Consider the following 27,240-nt stretch of genomic DNA (forward strand, 5'->3'; position numbering starts at 1 on the left):
TTCAAGCTGCACATGGCACTGAAAACTCTCCCTTCAAGTGTACAGATTTGAATGTGAGACAGTGACACTAAAAACGCTCCCTTCAAGTGCACAAGTTTGAATGTGTGACAGTGACACTGAACCCCCCCCCCCCTTCAAGCCCCCCCTACCACTAGCTCAGAGCTGGTGGTAGGTTTCCAGCATTAGGGGCAGCGTTCTTTCCTGCATTTTTCTCTGAGCATGAGAGGGGAATACATGATGACCCTATTTAAAATCCTTTTTCTTGCATTTAAATATCATTTACGCTAATTTTTGGTGGGCAGATTGTTTCTGGCGCTAGAGCCCTCTGAGCATTTTGTGCAGCGCTATTCTGGCACTAATTGCCTCTAGCACTAGCGTTAGGTTCTGAGCATCAGCCTATTGGTTAGGTGCGCAACTGACACATTTATAACTTACACATGCAACTTTTCACCCTAATCATTAGATGATATTGTGCCTGGAGTGGAGGAGTAGCCTAGTGGTTAGGGTGGTGGACTTTGGTCCTGAGGAACTGAGTTCAATTCCCACTTCAGGCCCAGGCAGCTCCTTGTGACTCTGGGCAAGTCACTTAACCCTCCATTACCCCAGGTACAAATAAGTACCTATATACAATATGTAAGCCGCATTGAGCCTGCCATGACTGGGAAAGCGCGGGGTACAAATGTAACACACACACACACACAAAAAAAAATATCAATAAAAGGAGTGTCAAAAGTTCCCCAGTTCCATGGTTTTCCCCTGATTTTTGTTAATCTAAGAGAGATTGTAGAAAATTAGAAAGAGCTTGGAGGAAATCTAAAGATCCTCAGGGTTTTTTTTCAAATTGGAAGAATCGGATTTTAAAAGATGTAAAAGTCGCAGTGATTGAAGCAAAGAAAACATATGATCAGAAGATAAAGTTCATGTAATCCTTGTTCTAAACTACTCTTTAAAGTGTTTAGTGACCTGACATCTACAGATGGTCTGGTTTCAGTTTTTGGAATTTTATAACCAAAAACAGAAGACAAAATTCTTTCAAACCAAAATCAATAATGCGAGACAGCTGCGTTTGGTAAATACTTCCATATTTTTGTTCTGTATATATTATCAATTATATATGTATTCTGAAATGACATAAGTCATGACGGAAAAATTGTAAGCCACATTGAGCCTGCAAATAGGTGGGAAAATGTGGGATACAAATGCAACAAATAAGAAGAAAATTCAAGAAATATATATATAAGAAAATATAAGAAAAATATAAATATATTTATATGTATATAATTATAATCATATGAATAATTATATATTTATACAAATATAATTTTATAAAATATATTGAAGAAAAATATAAGAAAGATATAAATGTTATAAATAAATATTGATTTATCTGTAATGTACATCAGAGATGGTATTCCTGGAGATAGAATTTGAGATAGTTTTGCACATACTAAGGGCCTCTTTTACAAAGCACGCTAGCGATTCCTGTGGATAAATGAGAGGAAGCCCATTCAGTTTCTGTGGGCTTCCTTTCATTTGCCGCACGAGAATCGTTAGTGTGGCTTTGTAAAAGAAGCCCTAAGTTGGTTTGGTGACACTGAAATGTTGAATGTAAATTGCATTACTCTATCTACTGGGGAAACTTTGCCAGCTGACAATCAATCTAGAGTATTGAGCATAATTTTAGACTAAACTTACCTTCGAGGCTCATGTGAATAGTCTTTTCGAGAAGATATTCTTTAAATTGAGACAGCTGCGAAGTAATAGATCTATTTATTTATTTATTTGTTGCATTTGTATCCCACATTTTCCCGCCTTTTTGCAGGCTCAATGTGGCTTACATTATGCCGTAATGGCGGACGCCATTTCCGGAAGGAGAAATACAAAGTAGTATTACATTTAAAGTTCATAAATGTTGAAATAAATTATAAAGTAAATTAGATAAACAGTTCATTTCAGGCGTGAGAGATAAGGGGGTAATGCATTAATGTTCATTAGTGACAAATTGATTGAAGCAAACAGGTATAGAGAGTTCGATTTTGACTGGTTCTGGTAGAGTTTTGATGTTAGGTCATTTATGAAGGATCATTATGATATGTCTTTTTGAACAGGTTGGTCTTTAGTCATTTCCGGAAGGGTTGCCAGGTTGTGCATTGTTTTTATGGCATTTGGTAGTGCGTTCCATAGTTTTGTGCTGATGTAGGAGAAGCTAGATGCATATATTGGTTTTTCTCCAAGGGCAAGCAGGCTGGACACCATCACGTATGGGTTGTCGTCCGCGACGGCCCAGGAGCTCCAGAATTTTAAAGAAAAAACTTTAAAGCTTTTAGAAGCAGTGCCACGGGCGCGGGGACAATGCACCGTGCAGGCGCGAGTGACTTCCCGCCCGCAACGCCTGTGCGCTTCCCTCAGTTTCCTTTTTTCCGCTTCGCGAAGAGGGGTTGTTTTTCTGCCGCTCCTTGCGTTTTGTGGCCCAGGAGATGTTTTTTCCGTCGCGTTTACGCGCTCCGATTGTGGCTTTTTGCTACCTTTTTTTCTCTTCATTCAAAGTTAAAAAAAAAAAAAGAACCTTATTTTTCTTAGTTTGTTTTTTTCCCCGTTTTTAAGTTTCCTTTCTTCTCCGGTCGCAGCCATCTTTAGGCCGCCCGGTCGCGTGGCTTTTTCCTTTTTCATGCCTTTTCGTTGGCACCATCGAGTCGGCACCATCGAGTCGTTTGATTTTTCGACCGCTATTTTTCCTCCCATGTCATCGAGGACTCCCAGCGGCTTCAAACGCTGTTCCCGCTGCAACTGGACCATCTCGTTGACTGATCCTCACGCCTGGTGTCTCCAGTGTCTCGGGCCCGACCATTTGCCAGCTTTGTGTAAGCTTTGCAAATTAATGAACAAGAGGACCCAGGTAGCTCGAGAGGCTCAGCGTGAGAAGCTTTTTCCAGATCGGTCCGGTCCTTCGACGTCGGCATCGACATCGGTGTCGAGGGAAGCAGCATCGAGAGTCCAGGTAATGGCTGCCGAAAGACCTGCTACAGCTGGGAGCAGTGAGGCATCGAGTGGGTCTCCACCAGTCTCCAGGCCTATTGCTATGCAGGCCCCCTGGGACCGCCCTGAGTTGGACCCGGGCCCGAGGTGGCATGAGGATTCCTCGTCCTCCTCGGTACCGAGGAGTGTCGACGTCGGGCGAAGGCTAAGAAACATAGTCATCGATCGCCTTCCTGTCATGGTACCGAGAGCTCCAGGGAGCCGAGGGAGTCGGCACCCGAGAAGCGTCGGTGTCGGGAGGAGCGCTTACCCTCCATTCAGGAGGTGCCGACGCATCGGTCGTCTGGCAGCCAGGTACCTGCTCTCGAACCTCATCTGATTCTACCACCGACTCCCGTACCAATCCCACAGCTTGTTCCGATGGCAGCCCTCGATGAGTGTCTCCGGGCCATGCTTCCAGGCCTTCTGGAGGGGATGATGCGTCCTTCTGCCTCTGGTACCTACTGCTGAGACTGCGTCCGCCCCATCTCCTGCGCGGAGGCCCCGGCCCTCGGTACCGCTTGCGGTGCCTGAGCTGGTTGCCACCCGAGTGGACTCTCCTTCGACATCAGTGGAGGAAGCTTCACCGGAGTCCAGGCAAGGGTCCACTTCTCGACGTCCTTTGCGAGGACATCGATCCTCGAGGTCGAGGCAGGATCGGGTTCGGGCTGCTCTTCGAGAAGCTATTGTCCGACACCGAACAGGAGCACTCATGGAGTGAGGAAGAAGACCCCATATTTTTTTCGGAGGAAGATTCTCAGGGGCTTCCATCTGATCCCACTCCGCCTATTGAGGTTAGACAATCTCCACCTGAGTGTCTCTCCTTTTCATCTTTTGTGCGGGAAATGTCTAGGGACATTCCTTTTCCCATGGAGGCTGTGGATGAGCCCAGGGCTGAGATGTTCGAGGTCCTGGATTATCCTTCTCCGCCAAAAGAGGTTGCAACGGCCCCCCCTGCACAATACACTCAGGGAAGTGATGTTGCGGGATTGGTTTTGCTCTCTATCTAATTCAGTTGTCAACAAGAAGTCCGAGTCCCAGTACAGAGTCCACGGTGAGCCTGTGATGGTGAAGGCCCAACTTCCTCGCGATTCCATGGTGGTGGACTCTGCTCTCAGAAGATCCAAGAGTACTAGGGACTACGCTTCGGTGCCCCCGGGCAGAGAGTCCTAGGACCTTGGATTCTTTTGGGAGGCGTACGTATCAGGCCGGAACGCTCGTGGCCAAGATTCAAACATACCAGCTGTACACCAGCATCCACTTACGGAACTCGATAAAGCAACTGTCCAGTTTGGTTGAAGCTCTTCCTCCTGAGCTTGCCGAGCCTTTTCACCAGGTGGTCAGGCAGCAGAAGGCATGTCGCAAATTCCTGGCCAGGGGAGCTTTTGATTCTTTTGATGCTGCATCCAGGGCGGCTGCTCAAGGTATTGTGATGCACAGACTCTCCTGGCTGCGTGTCTCGGACCTGGATCGGAAGACCCAGCACCTTATGGCGGATGTTCCTTGCTGGGGGGACAATCTTTTTGGAGAGAAGGTTGAGGATATGGTTGATTCCCTCAAAAAGGAACATGATGCTATGGACTCTCTCGCCCGCCTGACGCCTTCTGCTACTACCTCCTCCTCTAGGAGGTTTTTTGAAGGGAGGAGGAGTGCTCCCTATTCCTCTAATAGGCATAGGTACACTCCTGCTTCACGACAGCCTGTTCAGGCTCGCCCCCAGCAGGCCCGCTCTCGTCAGCGGCGTGCGCCTCAGGCCCCTCCGGCTCCCCAGCAAAAGCAAGGTTCAAGCTTTTGACTGGCTCCAGAGCAGCATAGCCGACATCAAAATGTCTATACCGGACGATCTTCCTGTCGGAGGGAGGCTTATATTTTTTCACCAAAGGTGGCCTCTGATAACCTCCAACAGGTGGGTTCTTAAAATAGTCCGGTCCGGATACGCTCTCAGTCTGGAATCAAAGCCTCCAAATTGTCCTCCGGGAGCTCAATCTTTCACTTCCCGGCACAAGCAGGTACTTGCAGAGGAACTCTCCGCCCTTCTCAGCGCCAATGCGGTCGAGCCTGTTCCACCCGGGCAAGAAGGGCTGGGATTCTATTCTAGGTACTTCCTTGTAGAAAAGAAAACAGGGGGGATGCGTCCCATCCTAGACCTAAGGGCCCTGAACAAATATCTGGTCCGAGAAAAGTTCAGGATGCTTTCCCTGGGCACCCTTCTTCCCATGATTCAGGAAAACAATTGGCTATGCTCTCTGGACTTAAAGGACGCCTACACTCACATTCCGGTGCTCCCAAATCACAAGCAGTACCTTCGATTTTGTCTGGGAACTCAGCATTTTCAGTACTGCATGCTGCCCTTTGGTTTTGCCTCTGCACCCAGAGTCTTCATAAAGTGCTTGGCAGTGGTTGCAGCATCGCTACGCAGACTGGGAGTACATGTGTTCCCTTATCTCGATGATTGGCTGGTGAAGAGCACCTCGGAGGCAGGGGCTCTACGATCCATGCAGATTACTATTCAATTGCTCGAACTACTGGGGTTTATCATCAACTACCCCAAGTCCCACCTGATTCCCGTACAGAAATTGGAATTCATAGGAGCTCTGTTGAACACACAGACGTCTCAAGCTTACCTTCCCCAGGCACGGGCGGACAACCTCGCCCTCGTGTCCTCAGCTCGAGCATCCCAACAGATCACAGCTCGGCAGATGTTGAGACTTCTGGGCCACATGGCCTCCACAGTTCATGTGACACCCATGGCATGTCTACACATGAGATCGGTTCAGTGGACCCTAGCTTCCCAGTGGTGTCAGGCTACGGGGGATCTAGATCCATCTTTCCACCAAATTTTGTAATGCCCTTCACTGGTGGACCATTTGCTCCAATCTGACCTTGGGACGCCCATTCCAAAAAGTGCTGACGACGGATGCATCCCTTCTGGGGTGGGGAGCTCATGTGGATGGGCTCCACACTCAAGGAGTTTGGTCCTTCCAGGAAACGCATCTTCAGATCAACCTCTTGGAATTGCGAGCGATCTGGAATGCTCTAAAGACTTTCAGAGATAGGCTGTCCAAACAAGTTATCCTAATTCAGACAGACAATCAGGTTGCTATGTATTACATCAACAAGCAGGGGGGCATCGGATCTCGCCCTGTGTGTCAGGAAGCCGTCAGGCTTTGGGCGACTCAGCATGGTATGCTTCTCCAAGCCACATATCTGGCAGGCGTAAACAACGGCCTGGCCGACAGGTTGAGCAGGATCATGCAACCTCACGAGTGGTCTCTGAACATGGACGTTGTCCGCAAGATCTTCCGAGCGTGGGGCACCCACTCAGTGGATCTTTTTTGCCACTCAGTTCAATCACAAAGTTCCGCATTTCTGTTCCAGGTCCATGGCAGGCTAGCGTCAGATGCCTTTCTCCTTCATTGGGGGACAGGTCTCCTATATGCTTATCCTCCCATTCCTTTGGTGGGGAAGACTCTGCTGAAACTCAAGCAAGACCGCGGAGCCATGATTCTGATAGCGCCCTTTTGGCCTCATCAGATTTGGTTCCCTCTTCTTCTGGACTTGTCCTCCGAAGAACCATGGAGATTGGACTGTTTTCCGACACTCAGAACGAGGGGTCGCTTCTGCATCCCATCCTCCAGTCTCTGGCTGTCACGGCCTGGATGTTGAGAGCGTAGAAGTTGCCTCTTTAGGCTTCTCAGAGGGTGTCTCCCGAGTCTTGCTTGCTTCCAGGAAAGATTCCACGAAAAGGAGTTATGGGTTTAAATGGAGGAGGTTTGCCGTCTGGTGTGACGGCAAGGCCCTAGCCCCTTTCTCTTGTCCTACACGGACCCTGCTTGAGTACCTTCTACACTTGTCAGAGTCTGGTCTTAAGACCAACTCAGTAAGGGTTCACCTGAGTGCAATCAGTGCTTATCACCGTGTAGAGGGTCAGCCTATCTCTGGACAGCCTTTAGTTGTTCGTTTCATGAGAGGTTTGCTTTTGTCAAAGCCCCCTGTCAAACCTCCACCAGTGTCATGGGATCTCAACGTCATTCTCACCCAGCTCATGAAACCTCCTTTTGAGCCACTGAATTCCTGCCATCTGAAGTACTTGACCTGGAAGGTCATTTTCTTGGTGGCTGTTACTTCAGCTCGTAGAGTCAGTGAGCTCCAAGCCCTGGTAGTTCATGCTCCCTACATTAAATTTCATCATAACAGGGTAGTTTTCCGCAGTCATCCTAAGTTCCTGCCGAAGGTGGTGTCGGAGTTCCATCTGAACCAGTCAATTGTCTTGCCAACATTTTTTCCCCGTCCACATGCCCGCCCTGGTGAGGACAAGTTGCATACCTTGGACTGTAAGAGAGCATTGGCCTTTTACGTGGAGCGGACGATGCCCTATAGACAGTCCGCTCAGTTATTTCTTTTGATCCCAACAGGATGGGGATTGCCATCGGAAAACGCACAATCTCAAATTGGCTAGCAGATTGCATGTCCTTCAATTATGCCCAAGCTGGATTGACTTTGGAGGGCCATGTCACGGCTTGTAATGTCAGAGCCATGGCGCGTCAGTGGCTCATCTGAAGTCAGCTTCTATTGGAGAGATTTGCAAAGCTGCAAAGTGGTCATCAGTCCACACATTCACATCTCACTACTGCCTACAACAGGATACCCGACGCGACAGTCGGTTTGGGCAGTTGGTGTTACAGAATCTGTTTGGGGTTTAGAATCCAACACCGCCCTCCTAGGCCCATTTCTGTTCTGTTGCAGGCTGCACTCTCACTTAGTTGTGTTTGTTTTTAGGTCAATTTCAGTTATGTCCTCGCCGTTGCGAGGCCCAATTGACCAGTGTTCATTGTTTTGAGTGAGCCTGGGTGCTAGGGATACCCCATGCGTGATTATGTCCAGCCTGCTTGTCCTCTGAGAAAATGAAGATACTTACCTGTAGCAGGTATTCTCCGAGGACAGCAGGCTGGACATCATCACAACCCTCCCTCCTCCCCTTTGGAGTTGTTCTCTTCTTCTTGCTTGTTATATAACTGAGGGAAGCGAGCGGGCGTCGCGGGCGGGAAGTCACTCACGCATGCACGGTACATTGTCCCCGTCGCGCTGCTTCTAGAAGCTTTAAAGTTTTTTTCTTTAAAATTCAGGAGCTCCTGGGCCGTCGCGGACGACGGCCCATGCGTGATGATGTCTCCAGCCTGCTGTCCTCGGAGAATACCTGCTACAGGTAAGTATCTTCATTATATTTAAATCCTTTGGAACTGGGGTAATGGAGGTTCAAGAATGTGCATGATGATCTTTTTGTGTTCCTGGTTGGTAAGTCTATAAGGTCTGACATATATACTGGGGCCTCGCCATGAATGATTTTATGAACCAGAGTATAGATTTTGAACGTAATTCGTTCTTTTAGTGGGAACCAGTGTAGTTTATCTCTTAGGGGTTTGGTGCTTTCGTATTTCGCTTTTCCAAATATGAGTCTGGGTGCAGTGTTTTGGGCAGTTTGGAGTTTCTTAATGATTTGTTCTTTGCATCCGGCGTAAATGGCATTACAGTAATCCAAGTGGCTTAACACCATTGATTGTACCAGGCTGCGGAATATTTCCCTTGGGAAGACAGGCTTTACTCAATAGTGTGAGATTTCGGTCAATTGTAACTCCCAGAAGTTTCAGGCTGTCCGAGACAGGAAAGGTGTAGTCTGAAGTGTTTATAGTGGTGTGTTTGATCTTGTTATATTGTGATGAGAGGATAAGACATTGTATTTTTTCTGCGTTGAGCTTTAGTTGGAATGCATCCGCCCATGAGTTCATTATTTGGAAGCTGTGATTGATTTCACTTGCGATTTCTGTTAGATCATGTTTGAACGGGACATCAAGACATCGTCTGCATAAATGTAGGGATTGAGGCCTTGGTTGGATAGTGATTTGGCCAGTGGAGTCATCATTAGGTTGAAAAGGGTTGGTGATAGCGGCGATCCCTGGGGTACTCCACATTCAGGTTTCCATGGTAATGATGTTTTCAAATTTGATGTCACTTGGTATGTTCTTGCGGTTAGGAAGCCATTAATCCATTTCAATATGTTCCCTCCAATCCCAAAGTATTCTAGGATGTTCGATAGTATCTACTGTTAGCCATGATAATTTTAGAACTATTGCTCAAGTTATTCCACAATTTGATAATTGCAACTCTTTGTATATTGGCATTTTGACTAAATTGTTACGCCCATTAGTTATTGCAGCACACTGCAGTGAGATTAATATTTGGCTGGGGTAAATTTAAGAGGCTCATACTCTGTTTAAATTGGCATGTTTGATGTATAAGACTTTACACGGAACAAGCTATTTTTATTTTTCTCAGATGCTGGTTTTTCTAGCTAAACGTAATTCTTGTTGAAGTATTAGGCTATCTATGAAGAAGGTTTGTCATAAATCAATTGAACATTCTTTTTCTTATCAAAGTGCTAAACTGTGGAATGATATTCCAATACAAATAAATCCATCTTTATTTCACAGAGGTTTAAAGACATCTCTTCTCTACATTTTTGGAAATCTAATATATGATTTTAGAGACATAACTATACATGCTGTGATGCACTTATGATTACTATCTTGTTAATTAACATATATCTCCTCTCTTATGATCCACTTGAATCCTTAGGAAATTAGAAAGGATTTAAGTCTTAGAGCAGAACAGAAGAAGTTTGTGCGTACAAGTTTATACAACTAAGGGTATAATTTCTTCATAAAGTGAGTGCAGGAGACTGTAGTTGCATCTCGGCATTAAGACACGTTTTTTTAGCAATAGGACAAATTTTGTGAACAATTCCTGTACTGGTTCTTCCCATTCCAAATCATCAGTTAAGTCCAGTAAGCACAATTCCAGCTCTTTAGAGACTGTTTGTTCTAATATGTGATGTAGCTGTACTCATCTATCATTCCAATATTGTTTTACCTTTGACTTCTACATAGTGGAATTAGAAAAGATACAGAGAAGGGCGACAAAAATGATAAAGGGGATAGGATGACTTCCCTATGAGGAAAGGCTAAAATGGCTAGGGCTCTTCAGCTTGGAGAAGAGACGGCTGAGGTGAGATATAATAGAGGTTTATAAAATACTGAGTGGAGTGGAACAGGCAGATGTGAATCACTTGTTTACTCTTTCCACAAATACAGGACTAGGGGGCAAGCAAAGAAGCTACTAAGTAGTAAATTTTAAACGAATCTGAGAAAATAGTTCTTCACTCGGTGATTATTTAAACTCTGGAATTTGTTGCCAGAGAATGTGGTAAAATCAGTTATCTTAATGGGGTTTAAAAAAAAGTTTGCATAATTTCCTAAAAGAAGAGTCCATAAGCCATTATTAAGATGGACTTGGGAAAATCCACTGCATATTCTAGGATAAGCAGCATAAAATCTGTTTTGCTGTTCTTGATCTTGCCAGGTACTTGTGAACTAGATTGGCCACTGTTGGAAAAAGGATACTGGGTTTGATGGACCTTCGGCCTGTCCCAGTATGGTAATACTTATCTATATAAATAAAATCCCCCCTCAGAGTTCTGAAGCTCACTCCATCTGTGGCAGTGAAGCCCTGAACTCCTGTAGGCTAGGCTACTATTGGGACTACTCACCCTCAGTACTCAGCCACGCCCATCTGCTCCCTATAAAACTCACCCTCAACGTTCTATTGGCTTCTGACGTCACTGAAGCCAAGGTTCGTATGTTCGAAGCTCTGAAGCCTCGAAAAACACAGTCTCTGGGCCCCGCCCTCACGTCAAACGTTATAACGTTGAGGGCGGAGGTGGAGCAATTCACCAACATCGCCGACGGGGAGGGGGGGCCACAGGAAAGCCTTGCTAGCGCCCGTTTCATTGGCTCCAGAAACGGGCCTTTCCATATCATCATGCTGATCAATCCATAGACTGGTGGGTTGTGTCCATCTACCAGCAGGTGGAGATAGAGAGCAAAGCTTTTGCCTCCCTATATGTGGTCATGTGCTGCCGGAAACTCCCCAGTATGTTCTCTATCTCAGCAGGTGGTGGTCACACACAGCAGCAGCTCTGGCTAGGTCTCCAAGCCTAATTTTTAGGTTTTGTTGAGTACCTGGGGTTGAGGGCTCTTAAAAAAAAAAAAAAAAAAATTTGGACGTCCTTAAGGGCGTTTATTTCAACGTTTATTGCAGCTACTCACTGGGACACCAGTTCGTTACAGCTCGGAGCGAGAAGCAGGTAATTTTTACCTTTTTGTAGCGGGCAGGGGGTTCCCCGATCGGTCTCCACGTGGCCTATGGCGTCGGAGGGCGAGGGCGCAAAGAACCGCTCCCCGGACCGTGTGTGCGCTTCTAGCGGGGATGCGGGGGTCTTAAAGTCTGATTCGCCCTTGTTGGGTGTCAGTTTGGAGGCCGGTCAGTGTCCCGGTTCTTCCTCCGGTGCGGCGGTTTTTTCCCGCCATAAACGCCCATCCCCGCTGCTCGCCTCCGCCATCTTGGCCGGCCACTCTGCTCGGACAGCTTCTTCTTGGGCCGCCCTTGAGGTGGGAGACGTTAATTCTATGGCCGCCCTTGATTTGGGCGACGGCAAAAAAGCGGCCAAAGTTCAGCGCCGTTCTTCCCGCGCGGCTCCCTCGCAGAGTGTCACGCCGGACGCCATTTTGGATGCGCAGCATGTTTCTCCCCCGCTCTTGCGAGCGCCGGTTGAGGGTGCGTCTAGGGCTGTGGCCCAGGCTGCTGAAGTGCACAGTCTGGGGGGTTTCTCCCCCGAGTTCATTTTGCTGCTGCATCAGGCCTTCCTTATGCAGAACGCTGCCCCGGCTCCCTTGTCCGATAAAGGGGTTGAGGCCCTCGGGTGGATTTCCAGGCCTTAGAGGACTCTGTCTCCTCTGATGTAGATGAGGGCAGCGTATCTGGGTTCTCCCAACGGTCCTTTGGGGATTCCTTGGAGGAGACAGATTCCCGCTCGGATGGAGCGGATGACCCCTCTGCAGCGCGGATTTTTTCGCTCAGAGGACTTGCCCAACCTGTTAGTGCAGGCCATGAGCATTTTGAAGATTTCCTCTCCGGAGGACGTCCCTCCCTCAGCCCCTGTTGGCTCCACCATTATGCTGGGGACGAAGCGCCCGCCTAGAACCTTCCACGTGCATGATGCCATGTCCACCTTGATTTCGGCTCAATGGGATGTTCCTGAAGGGAGCCTCAAAGTGGCTAGGGCTATGTCCCGCCTCTATCCTCTGCCTGAAAGTGAACGGGAGGCCTTTCTTTGGCCTACCGTGGATTCTTTAATCACTGCGGTGACTAAGAAAACGGCGTTGCCGGTGGAAGGTGGCACGGCCCTAAAGGACGCCCAAGACAGAAGATTGGAGTCGGCCTTAAGGTCATCCTTCGAGGCGGCTGCTTTAAGTTTGCAGGCCTCAGTTTGCGGCTCCTATGTGGCCAGGGCGTGCCTGACGCTTGTGCAGCGGGCTTCCCCCTCGGATCCTTCCTTGAGGGCGGATTGGCCGGCCCTGGAATCGGGCTTGGCTTATTTGGCAGACTTGCTGTATGATGTCTTGAGAGCCTCGGCTAAAGGTATGGCTCAGACAGTCTCTGCGTGGCGGTGGCTTTGGCTGAAGCATTGGTCTGCTGACCACTCCTCTAAGTCCCGCCTGGCTAAGTTGCCTTTTAAAGGCAAGCTGCTCTTTGGGGTCGAGTTGGACAAAATTGTGACCGATCTCGGCACGTCTAAGGGCAAGAGGTTACCAGAGGTCAGGGCTCGGGCCGGTAACTCCAGAGGACAGTTTCAGGAAGCCCGTCGGTACCGCCTGGGCAAGTCGGGCTCCTCTGCCCCCTCTTCCTTCAAAAGGAACTTCTCCCCCAAGCAGCATTCCTTTCGCAGAGACCGCCGTCCCGGAGGTGCGCCCTCTGGTCCTCCCCCAGGGTCTCGTACCCAATGACGGGGCCCTGGTCCATGGCCCAGAGCAGATTGGAGGACGCCTGTCCTCGTTTCTGGGCGAGTGGACCAGGGTAACTTCAGATGCTTGGGTGCTGGAAGTCATCAGAGACGGCTACAAGCTAGAGTTCTGCCGACCCTTAAGAGACGGGTTTGTACTCTCTCCCTGCAAGTCTCCGGTCAAAGCTGTGGCAGTGCAGCAGACTTTGGACAATCTGATCCGCCTGGGTGCGGTCGTTCCGGTGCCAGAAAATCAGCTTGGCAAGGGACGTTACTCCATTTACTTTGTGGTACCAAAGAAAGGAGGTTCTGTACGGCCTATCCTCGACCTCAAAGGGGTCAATCGGGCCTTGAAAGTTCGGCACTTTCGCATGGAGACTCTCCGCTCTGTTATAGCGGCAGTGAAGGCAGGGGAGTTCCTGGCATCCTTGGACATCAAGGAAGCGTATTTGCATATTCCCATCTGGCCTCCTCATCAACGCTTTCTGCGTTTTGCAGTCCTGGGCCGACACTTCCAGTTCAGAGCCCTCCCGTTCGGGTTGGCTACTGCTCCGCGGACCTTCTCCAAAGTAATGGTGGTCATCGCGGCCTTCCTGCGAAAGGAAGGAGTACAAGTCCATCCTTATCTGGACGACTGGTTGATCCGAGCCCCCTCTTATGCAGAGTGCGGCAAAGCTGTGGACCGGGTGATTGCTCTTTTGAGCTCCCTGGGGTGGATCATTAACTGGGAGAAAAGCCAGCTGCGCCCGACTCAGTCCCTGGAGTATCTGGGAGTTCGATTCGACACCCAAGTGGGCAGAGTGTTCCTGCCGGACAATCGGATTGTCAAGCTTCAGGCTCAGGTGGACCAGTTCCTAGTAGCCTCTCCTCTTCGGGCTTGGGACTATGTGCAGCTGTTGGGCTCTATGACGGCCACGATGGAAGTAGTGCCCTGGGCCAGGGCTCATATGAGACCACTACAACACTCTCTGCTGCAGCGCTGGACTCCAGTGTCGGAGGATTATGCTGTGCGCCTTCCCTTGGACCCAGCAGTGCGCAAGGCGCTGAGCTGGTGGCTGAAGACAGACAAGTTGTCTGCAGGCATGCCTCTTGTGACCCCGGAGTGGATTGTCGTCACGACGGACGCCTCTTTGACGGGCTGGGGAGCCCACTGCTTGAGAAGGACAGCGCAGGGGCTCTGGTCTCCTGCAGAGGCAAAGTGGTCTATCAACCTCCTGGAACTCAGAGCCATTCGGTTGGCGCTTTTGGAGTTCCTCCCGGTACTGGCGTTGAAGCCAGTACGGGTCCTGTTGGACAATGCCACGGCTGTGGCTTATGTCAACCGCCAGGGAGGTACCAAGAGCGCCCCTCTAGCCAAGGAGGCCATGAATCTCTGCCAGTGGGCGGAAGCGAACCTGGAACAGCTGTCAGCGGTCCACATTGCCGGAGTCATGAATGTCAAGGCGGACTTTCTCAGTCGCCATACCTTGGATCCCAGAGAGTGGCAGTTATCGGCTCAGGCGTTCTTGGACATCACGAAGCGCTGGGGCCAGCCGAGCCTAGATCTGATGGCGTCATCGGCCAATTGCCAAGTGCCGCGCTTTTTCAGCAGAGGACGGGACCCTCGCTCTCTGGGAGTAGATGCTCTTCTCCAGCAGTGGCCGACACAGGAGCTTCTCTATGTGTTCCCACCCTGGCCCATGTTGGGCAGGGTGCTAGACCGGGTGGCAAAGCATCCGGGCCGGATAATACTGGTGGGTCCGGACTGGCCCAGACGTCCCTGGTATGCGGACTTGATCAGGCTCTCAGTGGACGACCCTCTGCAACTGCCAGTGGAGCAGGGCCTGTTGCATCAGGGTCCCGTGGTGATGGAGGATCCCTCCCCCTTTGGTCTTACGGCCTGGCTATTGAGCGGCAGCGTCTGAGGAAGAAGGGCTTCTCAGACAAGGTCATCTCCACTATGCTGAGAGCGAGGAAGCGCTCTACTTCTACTGCTTACGCCAGGGTTTGGCGTACCTTTGCAGCGTGGTGTGAAGCAGTCTCACTTTCTCCCTTCACTGCTCCAATTTCTTCAGTGTTGGCGTTCCTGCAAGAAGGTCTGGGGAAAGGCCTGTTGCTCAGTTCCCTTAAAGTCCAGATAGCGGCTCTGGCTTGCTTCAGGGGCCGCCTGAAGGGTGCTTCCCTGGCTTCGCAGCCAGATGTGGTGCGTTTTCTCAAGGGAGTTAATCACCTGCGCCCTCCTCTGCACTCAGTGGTGCCTGCGTGGAATCTCAACCTGGTGCTAAGAGCCTTGCAGAAGCCGCCTTTTGAACCCTTGTCAAGGGCATCTCTGAAAGACCTGACGTTGAAAGCAGTCTTTTTGGTGGCTATCACTTCAGCCAGAAGAGTTTCCGAGCTCCATGCGCTCTCATGTCGAGAGCCTTTTCTGCAGTTCACTGAGGCAGGAGTGTCTATTCGCACAGTGCCTTCCTTCCTGCCCAAGATTGTTTCTCGCTTCCAGGTGAATCAGCAGCTCTGTCTACCCTCCTTTCATAGGGAGGACTACCCAGAGGAATACTCTGCTCTCAAATATCTAGATGTGAGACGAGTCATCATCAGATACTTGGAAGTGACCAATGATTTCCGGAAGTCGGATCATCTGTTTGTCCTGTTTGCAGGTCCTCTTAAGGGTCTGCAGGCTGCTAAGCCTACAGTGGCAAGATGGGTCAAGGAAGCCATTGCAGCGGCTTATGTGGCCGCGGGGAAGGTGCCGCCTATCCAGCTGAAGGCTCACTCCACTAGAGCTCAGGCGGCCTCGATGGCAGAGGCCGGGTCCGTCTCCTTGGAAGAGATTTGCAAGGCGGCAACTTGGGCATCGGCCCATACCTTCTCCAGGCATTACCGCTTGACTGTGGCTGCTCGGGCGGAGGCCCGGTTTGGAGCTTCAGTGTTGCGGTCAGGGATTTCAATGTCCCGCCCTGGGTGAGTACTGTTTCGGTACATCCCACCAGTCTATGGATTGATCAGCATGATGATATGGAAGGTAAAATTATGTATCATACCTGATAATTTTCTTTCCATTAATCATAGCTGATCAATCCATAGCCCCTCCCAGATATCTGTACTGTTTATATTCTGGTTGCATTTCAGGTTCAAGTTTAGTCTTCAGTTCCTGTTCAGGAGGACTTCGTCTTCAAGTTTTTTCAATTGGATTCTTCAAGAGTTGAGACGACTTTGTGTTACAGTGAGCTGCTGCATTCCTCTCCCCTCCGTTTTACGGGGCTGGATTGAGATCTAAATTCTGCCGGCGCTCCCTCCCGCTTCGTGCGGCTGTAGGGCAGCTTTGTACCCCTCCCGCTTCGGCGGTGTTAGGGTCAGCTCCTCCCGCGGTTGCGGTTGCAGGATAAGCCAGATCCCCCCCCGCATCGGCGGGGTGGTGTCCCTCCCCCGCTCCGCGGGGATGAGCTGGACGGATTCCCCTCCCCCGCTCCGCGGGGATGAGCTGGACGGATTCCCCTCCCCCACTTGTGTGGGGATGAGCTGGGTTAATTCCCCTCCCCCGTTTCGGCGGTGGAGAGCTGGACAGAGTGTCCCTTTGTGGGTGTAATTCTCTAAGTGCTGAGTCCTGCGGATGGAGCTTTGATATCGACATACTGAGGAGTTTCCGGCAGCACATGACCACATATAGGGAGGCAAAAGCTTTGCTCTCTATCTCCACCTGCTGGTAGATGGGCACAACCCACCAGTCTATGGATTGATCAGCTATGATTAATGGAAAGAAAATGATCAGGTATGATACATAATTTTACCTTTTTTACTACTTAAAAAAAAAAGAAACTGCCAAGGGCGCCAAAGGAGAAGAGCAGTGCCGGTAAAGTATCAGCACTTTCTCTGAGACAACAGGTTAATCTCTCCCCACCCCCACTCCACCCTCCGCAACCACGAAAGAAAATCCTCCACCTCTTACTGCTCCGGACTGCAAATGGGAAGATTCACTCTTTCCTGCTCCTATCTACTACTACTACTTAACATTTCTAGAGCGCTACAAGGGTTACGCAGCGCTGTACAGTTTAACAAAGAAGGACAGACCCTGCTCAAAAGAGCTTACAATCTAAAGGACGAAATGTCAAGTTGGGGCAGTCTAGATTTCCTGCGGTTAGGTGCCGAAGGTGACATTGAAGAGGGGGGCTTTGAGTAAGGATTTGAAGATGGGCAGGGAGGGGGCCTGGCGTATGGGCTCAGGGAGTTTATTCCAGGCATGGGGTGAGGCGAGGCAGAAAGGGCGGAGCCTGGAGTTGGTGGTGGTGGAGAAGGGATTTGTCTTGAGAGTGGAGGTTCCTATCTTCTGCTATCAGAGTGATAGAGTGAACAACAGCAACAGACACAGATATATAGAGAGGCAAGATCTACAGATTAATTGGGTTTTATTTATATCTGAAGGGGTACATGTGGTGCAGCCCCTCCCCTTCATTAGTGCTGGCTGTTAACTTAAAAAGAGTGAAGGGGAGCAGGGATGGACGAGGACGCAGCTTCAGGTTGCCTTAATCTTTGCTTTGGCCCGAGATATGTCGAGTGCCCCTCCCCACCCCTGACTGGCCTGCCGCTCCCCCTCTGTGAGCAACAGATTAAAATAGAAGCTAGGAAAGAAGCTGCTCTGAAGGAAAGAAGTGCAATAGCCAGAATTCAATCTTTTATTAACCAGTTTCCAGTGTCAGTCAGAAAGGTGGTGATGAGTTCAAAACAAAAAGGCACAATTTATACATTGAGGACTCAGGATGATGACGAAGAAAACAACACTTGCAACCAAAACTCTACTCAGCAAATGTAGTTTCTTCAAAGTAATGAATGTGCAATAACTTTTTTTCTTCTATGATTTCATTCAACAAAATATCTGCAGGATGGGGTATGGGGAGAACGTTTGGCATTTGTGCCTTGTTCAGTGAAATTTCATTCTGTTGTCGAATGAGATTACAGCCCAAAGAAGGTCAAAACATCTGTTGTATCTAATTATTATGGCATGATATGGTACCAGGGCTTAGGATTAAGAGCACTTTCACCTCCAGAAAAACAAATAATAATAATTGTTTTTAAAGTGCTGCAGACCAGATACAGGATGCTTGAAAATGTATTTGGCTGAACATTGTTAAGGCATATTTTACACACACACACACACACACACACACACACACACCCTACGGTGTTAAACACACACACACTCCATCTCTCACACTCCCACACTCCCCCCTCCAAGTCTGCAGATCCCCCTCCGTGCATGTCAAGCCCGCGCCTACCCCTATGTTGCACACACACACACACACACAATGTCAGTCACACGCACACAAACTTCAACATTCTCTGACACACACACACTCTGTCGGTATCTCACATACACAGCAAAACTCGCTCACACACAGCCACGCTATGTCTCTCTGTGACACACACACACACAATCAATTGACATTCTGTCTTTCTCTCTCCCACACACACACACTGTCACAGTCTATCTCTCTCTCACTCACATACACTCTCACATTCACTCTCTCTCTCACACACAGTCACTGTCAAACACACTCTGTCAAACATAAATACTCAAAGGAAAACCTTGCTAGCGCCCGTTTCATTTCTCACCGAAACGGGCCTTTTTTTACTAGTGTTCTTATAAAGGGTACTGTCTGAGCTTCCATACTTTATGCAGTCCCCTGATAGTTGTGGCCACATTTAGGATGCATGTATAATCATGCAGTGTTTTATAACCTACTTCATGAAGTTGTGCACTCCAGTTTTGAATCCACTCCTCTGAACCCTTCTCAGAATTCCTTCTTTGTATATTCCTCCTTGTATATTGGATCCATTTTGAATTGTATGTTGCACTCAGAGGTTAGATGGCAGTGCATATTATCCTCATAATAGCTTCCTATCATTCTTTTATCTACTCCTTTCTGGGGCCACATATTATCAAAGACCGATGGTTCCAAGTTCCATTTATTCTGTTTTGCTAACCCTTGGAAATAGCCATTTTTATTTACAAGTATCTCACTATCTCTACTCCAACTCATAACATGATTTTAATATATCAAAGGAGAGCATCACAAAGGTATCATCTTTCAGGAACTGTTGTATCCTCGTAAGCCCCTCACCATTGATTCTATACTCAGGGCAAAAGTTCCATTGCCTACTTGGGAAGATAAGGGGAACAAGTAGATGACATTTTTAGCGTTATAATTAACCATAGTTGTCTGCCTCATCTGTGCATCTGGATTTTTCTGTGGGTCTGTTAAGGGATAATTTTATAAAGTCCCCCCCCCCCCCACCCTGTTTTTTTTTTTTTACAGATGTAAAAAGGCCTTTTTTTTACATTTGTGTGATCCTACCCTCCATCCCCTTACCTTTTACTGTTGCCTATTTGGTTGGAGTGAGATAAGAAAAAATGTTCAGGAGAGAGATTAAAATAGTTCAGTTTTGGAGCAGTGTATTAAAAAAAAAAAAAAAAAGGGAGAGAGAGACTGCACCATGATCATTCCAGTATATACATCATGGTACTTGTCTTATGTAAGTGCCAACAAACACACATCATGCCCTCTCACTTATTCTTCATGCTTCTTTTCTCTTACATGTACTTACACCCCTTGTACCTGTTCCCAGACTCTTGTACTAAAGATACAGGAGACCAAGATTTTATTTTAAAATAAATATATTTTTTGTGCTCCTTACCAAAAGTAGATGACATCACTCGGTAAAGAAATCGTGTTCAGGTAGGTAGATTTTCAATGTAATGTAATTTGAATACTCACGGCGCTGTTCCTTGGCAAGCTCGTTATTCCTAGCAATGGGAGCCTTTGAGCATGGTGCGCTGGCAAATGTGGGCGCTAGACCGGTGCTAATGGCCTCTAGTGCCCACGTTTGCTTCTGGGTATCGGGAGCTATGACCTACCCCATCTCTCTGTAAACATTTTGTGGTGCATGAAAGGTCTGCCATGATTTACTGATTGAGAGCCTCTGATTTATAAATGTGATGCTGCCAGAAATTATGCACTGAATATTTAACCAAACCTGTTTGCCATAACTTGCATAGTTAAGGCATAAAGGTTTGTTCTTTTCTCATGTAACTGTGTTGAGTATAGTACTTAACATCTTAAGTCTAATAGTCCAGCATATTTTCAAAGCACTTTGGGAGGCTAAGTTCCATAGGTTTCTATGGAACTTTGGGAGGCTAAGTGCTTTGAAAATGAGCCTCAGTGTGACCTACAATGTGAGTGTTCATTATGAAACATACAGTAGTATAACCAAATGACAAGAACTACATTTTTTTTATTAAATAGTTTTTGCTCTGTCATGCTCAAACACTAAATTGTAACAGCAGCAGTAGTTTTGTAGTTTTTTTTTTCTTTAAATACATTTTGAGGCATATTTTCAAAGCACTTAGCCTTCCAAAGTTCCATAGGTTTCCATGGAACTTTGGAAGGCTAAGTGCTTTGAAAATATGCCCGTTTATATACTTGTTTGGTACAAATGTTAATACTCCAGGGTTGTGCAGAATGTATTTGAGTAGTTGATAGTTTCACTTTTTCCAATTTATAAGCCTAAAATATTGAGATTGGAAATGTTATAAATCTGATGCAGTTTTTATCAAATAAATCTTAGTATTAGTAATTGACTGGAGATTTACAAACTAATAAGTCTTCCATTTGATTTTTCTTTTCCATGTGCTACTTCATAGGGAAATATTTCTCATGAAAGAAAGCCACTAAAGTGCCTTTGCAGTGCATATTGTGATGAGAGGATAAGACATTGCATATTCATTGGGGAAAGCCTGAAAATCCGATGGGGTTGTGGACCTCGAGGACTATAAGTGAATACCCCTGAATAGCATATGTAAAGGAAAGATGGTTTGCTAGGCTCCTGTGAGTGAGTGCCCTTTATGAACAGGGCTTCTGTTAGTGAAAAAGATGGTTAGATTGGAAAAGATGATGTTAACATTGTGAATCATACATGCTTTGCTTAGCCAGAAGTCTCTCATTCTCTGTCTTTTTAGGCCGTTCAAAGTTTCATTTCCCCACTGTAATAATGAGTTTGGATTTGAGAGAGTGTTTTCAAAGAATTCAGTGGGGGAACGCAGCTGGAATGAATTTTTATTTATTTATTTCCAGTACTTGATAACAAGGTGTCCACATGGTGACTATATGGTGTACAATATAAAATAGTATTCAGGTACAGACACAAGAGGGAACAAAACAATCATGTTGAGGTACCAAAGGATTGTTGAAACAGATATGTTTTGATTAAAACCTTAAATTTGGGGTAAGATGTTTCAGGGCGGATGTGAGATGGAAGAGAGTTCCAGAGAGAAGGTCCCAGGAAGCTTAGGCAGGCTTACAATTGAAATTTGGGCAGCAGTTTTGAGCTTTATTCCTTGAGTTGGCGCTGATAATACGTCCCTTTCATATTCAGTATGGTTTTATGACTTGCTTCTCAGACTGTAATGAAGTTGATTAAATATTGAAAAAAGGCTACTAATGTATTTCATGATTTGGAACTAGGCCCCTAAAGCTTCATTATAAATGTACTATCATCTAATTTGCTGCTTATTAGCCTTCCCTACAGCTCTGCTCAAAGTCTGAATGCTCTCTTGTCTGTTTGCTTAGCCTTCCTTAACAGCAGTTTACCCTGGCTTCCTTCAGTGAATTGATAAAAATGAACCAAGATCTAGGTTCCTTCTTTTAAAGACTAAGAGGAAAGTTATTAACGTGGGCTACAGTTAGGTTAGGTTTGTTTTATTTTAACCATTGAGTTGTGCTATTTTAGCTCAGGTTCCATTTTATACAATGAGACTTAGTTACTATTAACCCTGGTTAACATTAAAATAACCCATCTTAATTGTAGCCCATGTTGATAATTGCCCCACTATGTAATGAAATTATGTCAGGCTTTATTACAGACCCAGACCTTCTATTGTATTTTTGCTTACACACACACACACACACACACACACTTTATGAAATAAATTTTAGGGCCATCACAATATTGCCATTATTCTAGTAATTTACACAGGATTAACACACTAGACTATGGCAACTTTTTAAATCGTAGGTCCACAACTCTGCCTCAGTTTGTTTTTCTTTATTCTTTCAATTTTATTTAAACCCAAATAGTATTCTATATGTATAAATTTCAGAATATCAGTACTTCTGCTACTCCTGTATTAGTCGCCCTTAGTAATATAATCAAATTATACTACCCTGTTATAAAAATGGTGTGTTAATACCATTGTACAATTGGGGAGCAATAATCTCTCTCCCTCTCTTTCTCTGTTTGTGCAAACTCCATCCATAATTTCACCTGCAGCTTGTACTAGTAATCAAAGTAAAACTATGCAGAAAGTTGTGTTTGCTTTACAGCTGCAGGAAAACGTAGCTGCAGAGATTTGCACTTTTATTTCTGTGGGTAGCTTTCTCAGCCTCCAAACAATGAACCCCACTCTTGGAAATGCCTCTAAAAGATGTGAGTAAAATTGTGTGCATTGTGAAAAATTGCTCATAATTGTACACTCCTTGGGAGTGATTTTTATTGGGGTTGTACCAAATATTCATATTTGATTAGATTTGGCCCCTAATAGTGCCTGAATACATTATTCGTGTTCAGCCAAATTGTGATTTAAATTCAAATATGAATGATCTGGAGCTCTGATAAATCATACTGAAATAAACACACGTTCTCTGATTTCATGTTGCTCAATGTGCATTATTCGCATTCAGCATAATAATAAAATATGTTATTCGGTACAGCTCTAATTTTCATAAACAAATTGAGTACATAGAACAGTGTTTTACATGCTCAAGTAAAGTACTTGTAAAATTGCCTTTGCTTATACATGCAGAAGAGTAGCTGCTAGGAAAACATCATGACATATTTTGTGCAACATTCCCAGGAGCAGAAGATGGGCACTTAATACGTGTCTTATAACGAGTTACATCTACCTCAGAAGAGGTGGAACAGCAGCTTTTGAGACGGCAATTTGATAAAGGCAAAGAAGTGCATATGTTGCCCACTTGGGGTGGGCAGCTTACAAGGGGCCCAATTCTGTGGGTTAAAAAAAGTTTACACATGTGGAAATGTTTGATTATTGACGTCCAAAGGGGTAATTTTAAAACTGTTCTCTGCATAGAAGTTAAATTTTTATAAAATTGCTCTCCTGATGTGCAAATATATTTACTTGAATTGAGTAAAGCTATTGTCGGGAGTGGGGTTAGCGTGCATGTGCAAATTTAAAACCATACTCTATATACCACTAGGGGCATCTGAGCAGTTTCTTTTGCAACAGCTTTTATTGTAAAGAATAAAGCAGTATCTGCTCAGCCCAGCACATCAACCAACAACCCCCTCAGTTGTTTTTAAAATTTGCCACAAAAGGATTCATTACCTAGAAACAGAGGAATAGCATCCCAAAGGAAAAGGCCTAAGAAATCAAATGCTGATTGACGAGTATGATCAAGGGAAACCAAAGATGGGGAGGAATTGGCAGTAAGTTTCTGTGTTGAGGACAGAGGGATCTGGCTGGGGTGTAGGAGATGAGCAGGTTGAAAGTTCTCAGGTATAGCCGAGTGAAGGACCTTATTAACAATTACCAGAATTAGTCAGTGTTTCTGTACAAGTCAAAGCAAAACATAGTCAAATTTATGAGCATGAAAAAAGTCTAATAGTTGTGTTTTGAACACGTTGAAGTTTTTTCAGAGAAGAAAATTTTAGACTATTAGAAAGAGAATTGCAGTAAACAATTTGACTTAAAATTAATGAGCAAGTGAGATCAAGTATGATCAAACAGCACAAACCGTCTAAGGGTATAGTAGCATGATTTAAGTACCAGTACAGTTTGAATTGAATATGAGAATTGGAGGAATTCAGGATGGGAAAGACCACATTACTCTCTGGGCAGAAGATGAAATCATTACTCATCTTGATCCAGTTTGCTGGCTTCCCAATTCCATCTCTTTCCTGATATATATTTTTTCAAATTGAAATTGGTTGGAGCAATTTAGGCTGTACTAGATAAATAGGGTCTTTGTACCTTAACACATATCATACACCCTAGCAATTTAGTCTATTGCAATTCTCTTTTTTTAGGAATTTTATCACAGATATCAACAGTTGCTGCAGAACTCCATAATCAAACTTAGCTATAATGCCAAGAAATGTGATCATGTTATGCCACTTCTTGTGGAAGAACGTTGGCTACCAGTATCCTCCAGAGTCTCCTATAAACTGCTTATTCCAAATTTTAAAATGTATCCCTCAAATGGGAAAGAAATGGGCACATCTTTTGATCCCTTGTACTCCTCTTAGCATTCTTTACTTGACTCAATAGCATTTTCTGGTAGTCCCCTCTTTGTCATGTTGACTGAACAACATTAAAAAGTCTATTTTTAGTGTTGTTGCTTTATCTTAATGGAGCAATCTATCCCTGACAATTAGAAATGAGACATCTTTTCCTAGATTTAAGACTAATTTGAAAACTTACCTGTAAAAAACATGGCCCCTAGAATATTACTACTGGGTTGACCAGTTTGGCCCTGAATTACAGACTAGACATTTTTCTGTGTTCTGTCCTTTGCTTTATTGATGAGAAGTGTATGTAATTTTTTTTCTCTTATTTTTTCATTTCAGTCTCCTCCATAACATATTTTCTTTTTAAATTTTTATTTATATCACTTGATATCGCAATAGGCAATATAATAAACTTGAAACTTAAACTTGAATGGACTCTCTGTTATAAATCTTGTATAAGGGTAAAAAGCTTTTTCCAAGTGTAAAGTCTGTTTTTATATGCAGAATAGGGGTTTATAAAATGATGCACATTCTGAGAGCAAATGTGCCTTGGCCTTGTGCACTATTAAGACTGGTTGTGGGAGCCTATTTTATAAAGATACATAGTCACCTGTGTTGCCTTTATAAAATAGGCTTAAAACAGGTGCTTTTTTTGGACCTCACATTTGCCTCCTATTATCAAATCAAGCCCCAATATTGATGCCCTCTAGGGCCTGATTGAGAGAATAATCTGGCTAAACCTGATGCCATATATTTGGGGAAAACCATGAAACTGCTATTTTAATTTACCAATTGACAACTGACACAGACAGTGGTATATGTAATGGATCCTTACTGTTTTACTTATAGTAGTGTAGTAGTAGTATTTTAGCTAGGTTTTAATTCTGGGCTCCTTGTGCGATTTCTCAGTACTGTTCTCTGTTTCAGAATATGTCCCCTTTTAAGGGGGGTGATAATGTAGCATGCTTGATATTAATGAGTAGGGAGGAACGTTTACATTGTGATTTTTACAAACAAGATTCGCCACTAGTTACATTTTAACCAAGCCGATGTCTGTGTTGTGTTACTTTATCAACCATATTGTATTTCATTTAAACTCAGTTAATTTGGCTTTTTTCCCCTCATTTCTTTATAAGGAAGAATATGAACTGTTGCAGGAGCTGTACAGTTTTAAGAAGCCAAATGAACATGCTACAGAGGTATAGTTCTTTTTTACTTTATAATATGATTGTTGAAAGAGCAGGCTAGTGTATGTGTATATGTATGTATGTGTATTCATGCTATAATTAATGAATATATAGTGAAACTCCACATATATCAGTGTTACAGATTGAAAGCATGTATGACGACCATTTAAATATTTATGGTGGGGAGGAAAACCTAAAAAAAAAAGACACAATTACATTCAGTACTAGTTCATATCATTTACAAAAACCTCCCGGGTCTTGCTGGCTTCCAGGAAAGATCCCACTAAGAGGTGTTATTCTTTCAAATGGAGGAGGCTTGCCATCTGGTGTGACAGCAAGGCCATAGATCCCTTTTCTTGTCCTACATAGACCCTGCTTGAATACCTTCTACCCTTATCAGAGTCTGGTCTCAAGACCAACTCCATAAGGGTTCACCTTAGTGCAATTAGTGCTTATCATCAGCACGTAGAGGTTAAGCCAATCTCTGGACAGCCTTTAGTTGTTCGCTTCATGAAAGGTTTGCTTTTATCAAAGCCCCCTGTCAAACCTCCACCAGTGTAATGGGATCTCAACTTCGTTCTCACCCAGCTGATGAATGCTCCTTTTGAACCACTGAAATCCTTCCATCTGAAGTATTTGGCCTGGAAGGTCATTTTCTTGGTGGCTGTTACATCAGCTCGTAGGGTCAGTGAGCTTCAGGCCTTAGTAGTGGATGCACCTTATACTAAGTTTCATTACAATAGAGTAGTCCTCTTCACGCACCCTAAGTTCCTGCCGAAGGTGGTGTCGGAGTTCTATCAGAACCAGTCAATTGTCTTGCCAACATTTTTTCCCCATCCTCATGCCCATCCTGGCGAAAGCAGCTTGCACACCTTGCTCTGCAAGAGAGCATTGGCCTTTTGCATGGATTGGGCGAAGCCCTTCAGACAGTCCGCCTAGTTGTTGGGTCCTTTTGATTTCAACCGTAAGGAAGTCGCCGTCAGTAAGCGCACCCTTTCCAATTGGCTAGCAGATAGCATTTCCTTTGTTTATGACCAAGCTGGGCTGACCTTGGAGGGTCATGTCACGGCTCATAATGTCAGAGCCATGGCTGCGTCGGTAGCCCACTTGAAGTCAGCCTCCATTGAAGAGATTTGCAAAGCTGTGACATGGTCTTCAGTTCACGCATTCACATCTCACTACTTCCTTGAGCAGAACACCTGACGCAACAGTTGGTTTGGGCAGTCAGTGTTGCACAATCTGTTTGGGGTCTAGAATCCAACTCCACCCTCCTAGGCCCATTTTGTTCTGTTCCAGGCTGCACTCTCATCTAGTGGTATATAGTTTTCAGATTATTCTGCGTTCCTCACCGTCGCGAGGCCCAATTAACCACTATTTGTTGTTTTGGGTGAGCCTGGATGCTAGGAATTCCCCACTTGTGAGAATGTAATCCTGCTTGTCCTTGGAGAAAGCAAAGATACTTACCTGTAACAGGTATTCTCCGAGGACAGCAGGCTTCACATTCTCACAATCCCACCCACCTCCTCTTGTAGTTTTTTTTTTTTCTTCACTTTTTATTTCATTTTCTACTTTTGTACTAAACTGAGAGGCGTGGTCATGCTGCGGGCAGGAAGGCACTCGCACATGCTCGTTGGAACGCTGCTCGCCCTGCAGAAAGCTCTCGTTCTTTTTCTTTGGTATTCTACTGACCCAGGTGACGCAGAATTGTCTACCCACTTGTGAGAATGCAGAGGGACCGTGTTAGACACATTGAATCAAGTAGTTATTAGACTTCTGCTAAATAAATCAGAGTTTGATGTAAATGTACCACTGCCCTTTTAGCCAGTTTCAAAGCTCTCATTTTTGGATAAATATGTTAAACAATGT

At 45.6% G+C, this 27,240-nt stretch overlaps 1 protein-coding gene across 4 annotated transcripts in view; it reads left to right on the forward strand.

The window, feature by feature from the left end:
• The window catches only part of C1H5orf22 (chromosome 1 C5orf22 homolog), a 142,409-nt gene that overhangs the window by 67,245 nt on the left and 47,924 nt on the right, over positions 1-27,240 (forward strand). For all 4 annotated transcript variants that reach the window (XM_030209181.1, XM_030209198.1, XM_030209206.1 and 1 more), the window contains exon 6: positions 25,324-25,386. In XM_030209181.1, coding sequence (XP_030065041.1) covers positions 25,324-25,386 — 63 coding nt within the window. The remainder of the gene's footprint in view (positions 1-25,323; positions 25,387-27,240) is intronic.

This window comes from Microcaecilia unicolor, chromosome 1 (assembly GCF_901765095.1).
Source record: "Microcaecilia unicolor chromosome 1, aMicUni1.1, whole genome shotgun sequence".
NCBI classification, from domain to species: Eukaryota; Metazoa; Chordata; class Amphibia; order Gymnophiona; family Siphonopidae; genus Microcaecilia; species Microcaecilia unicolor.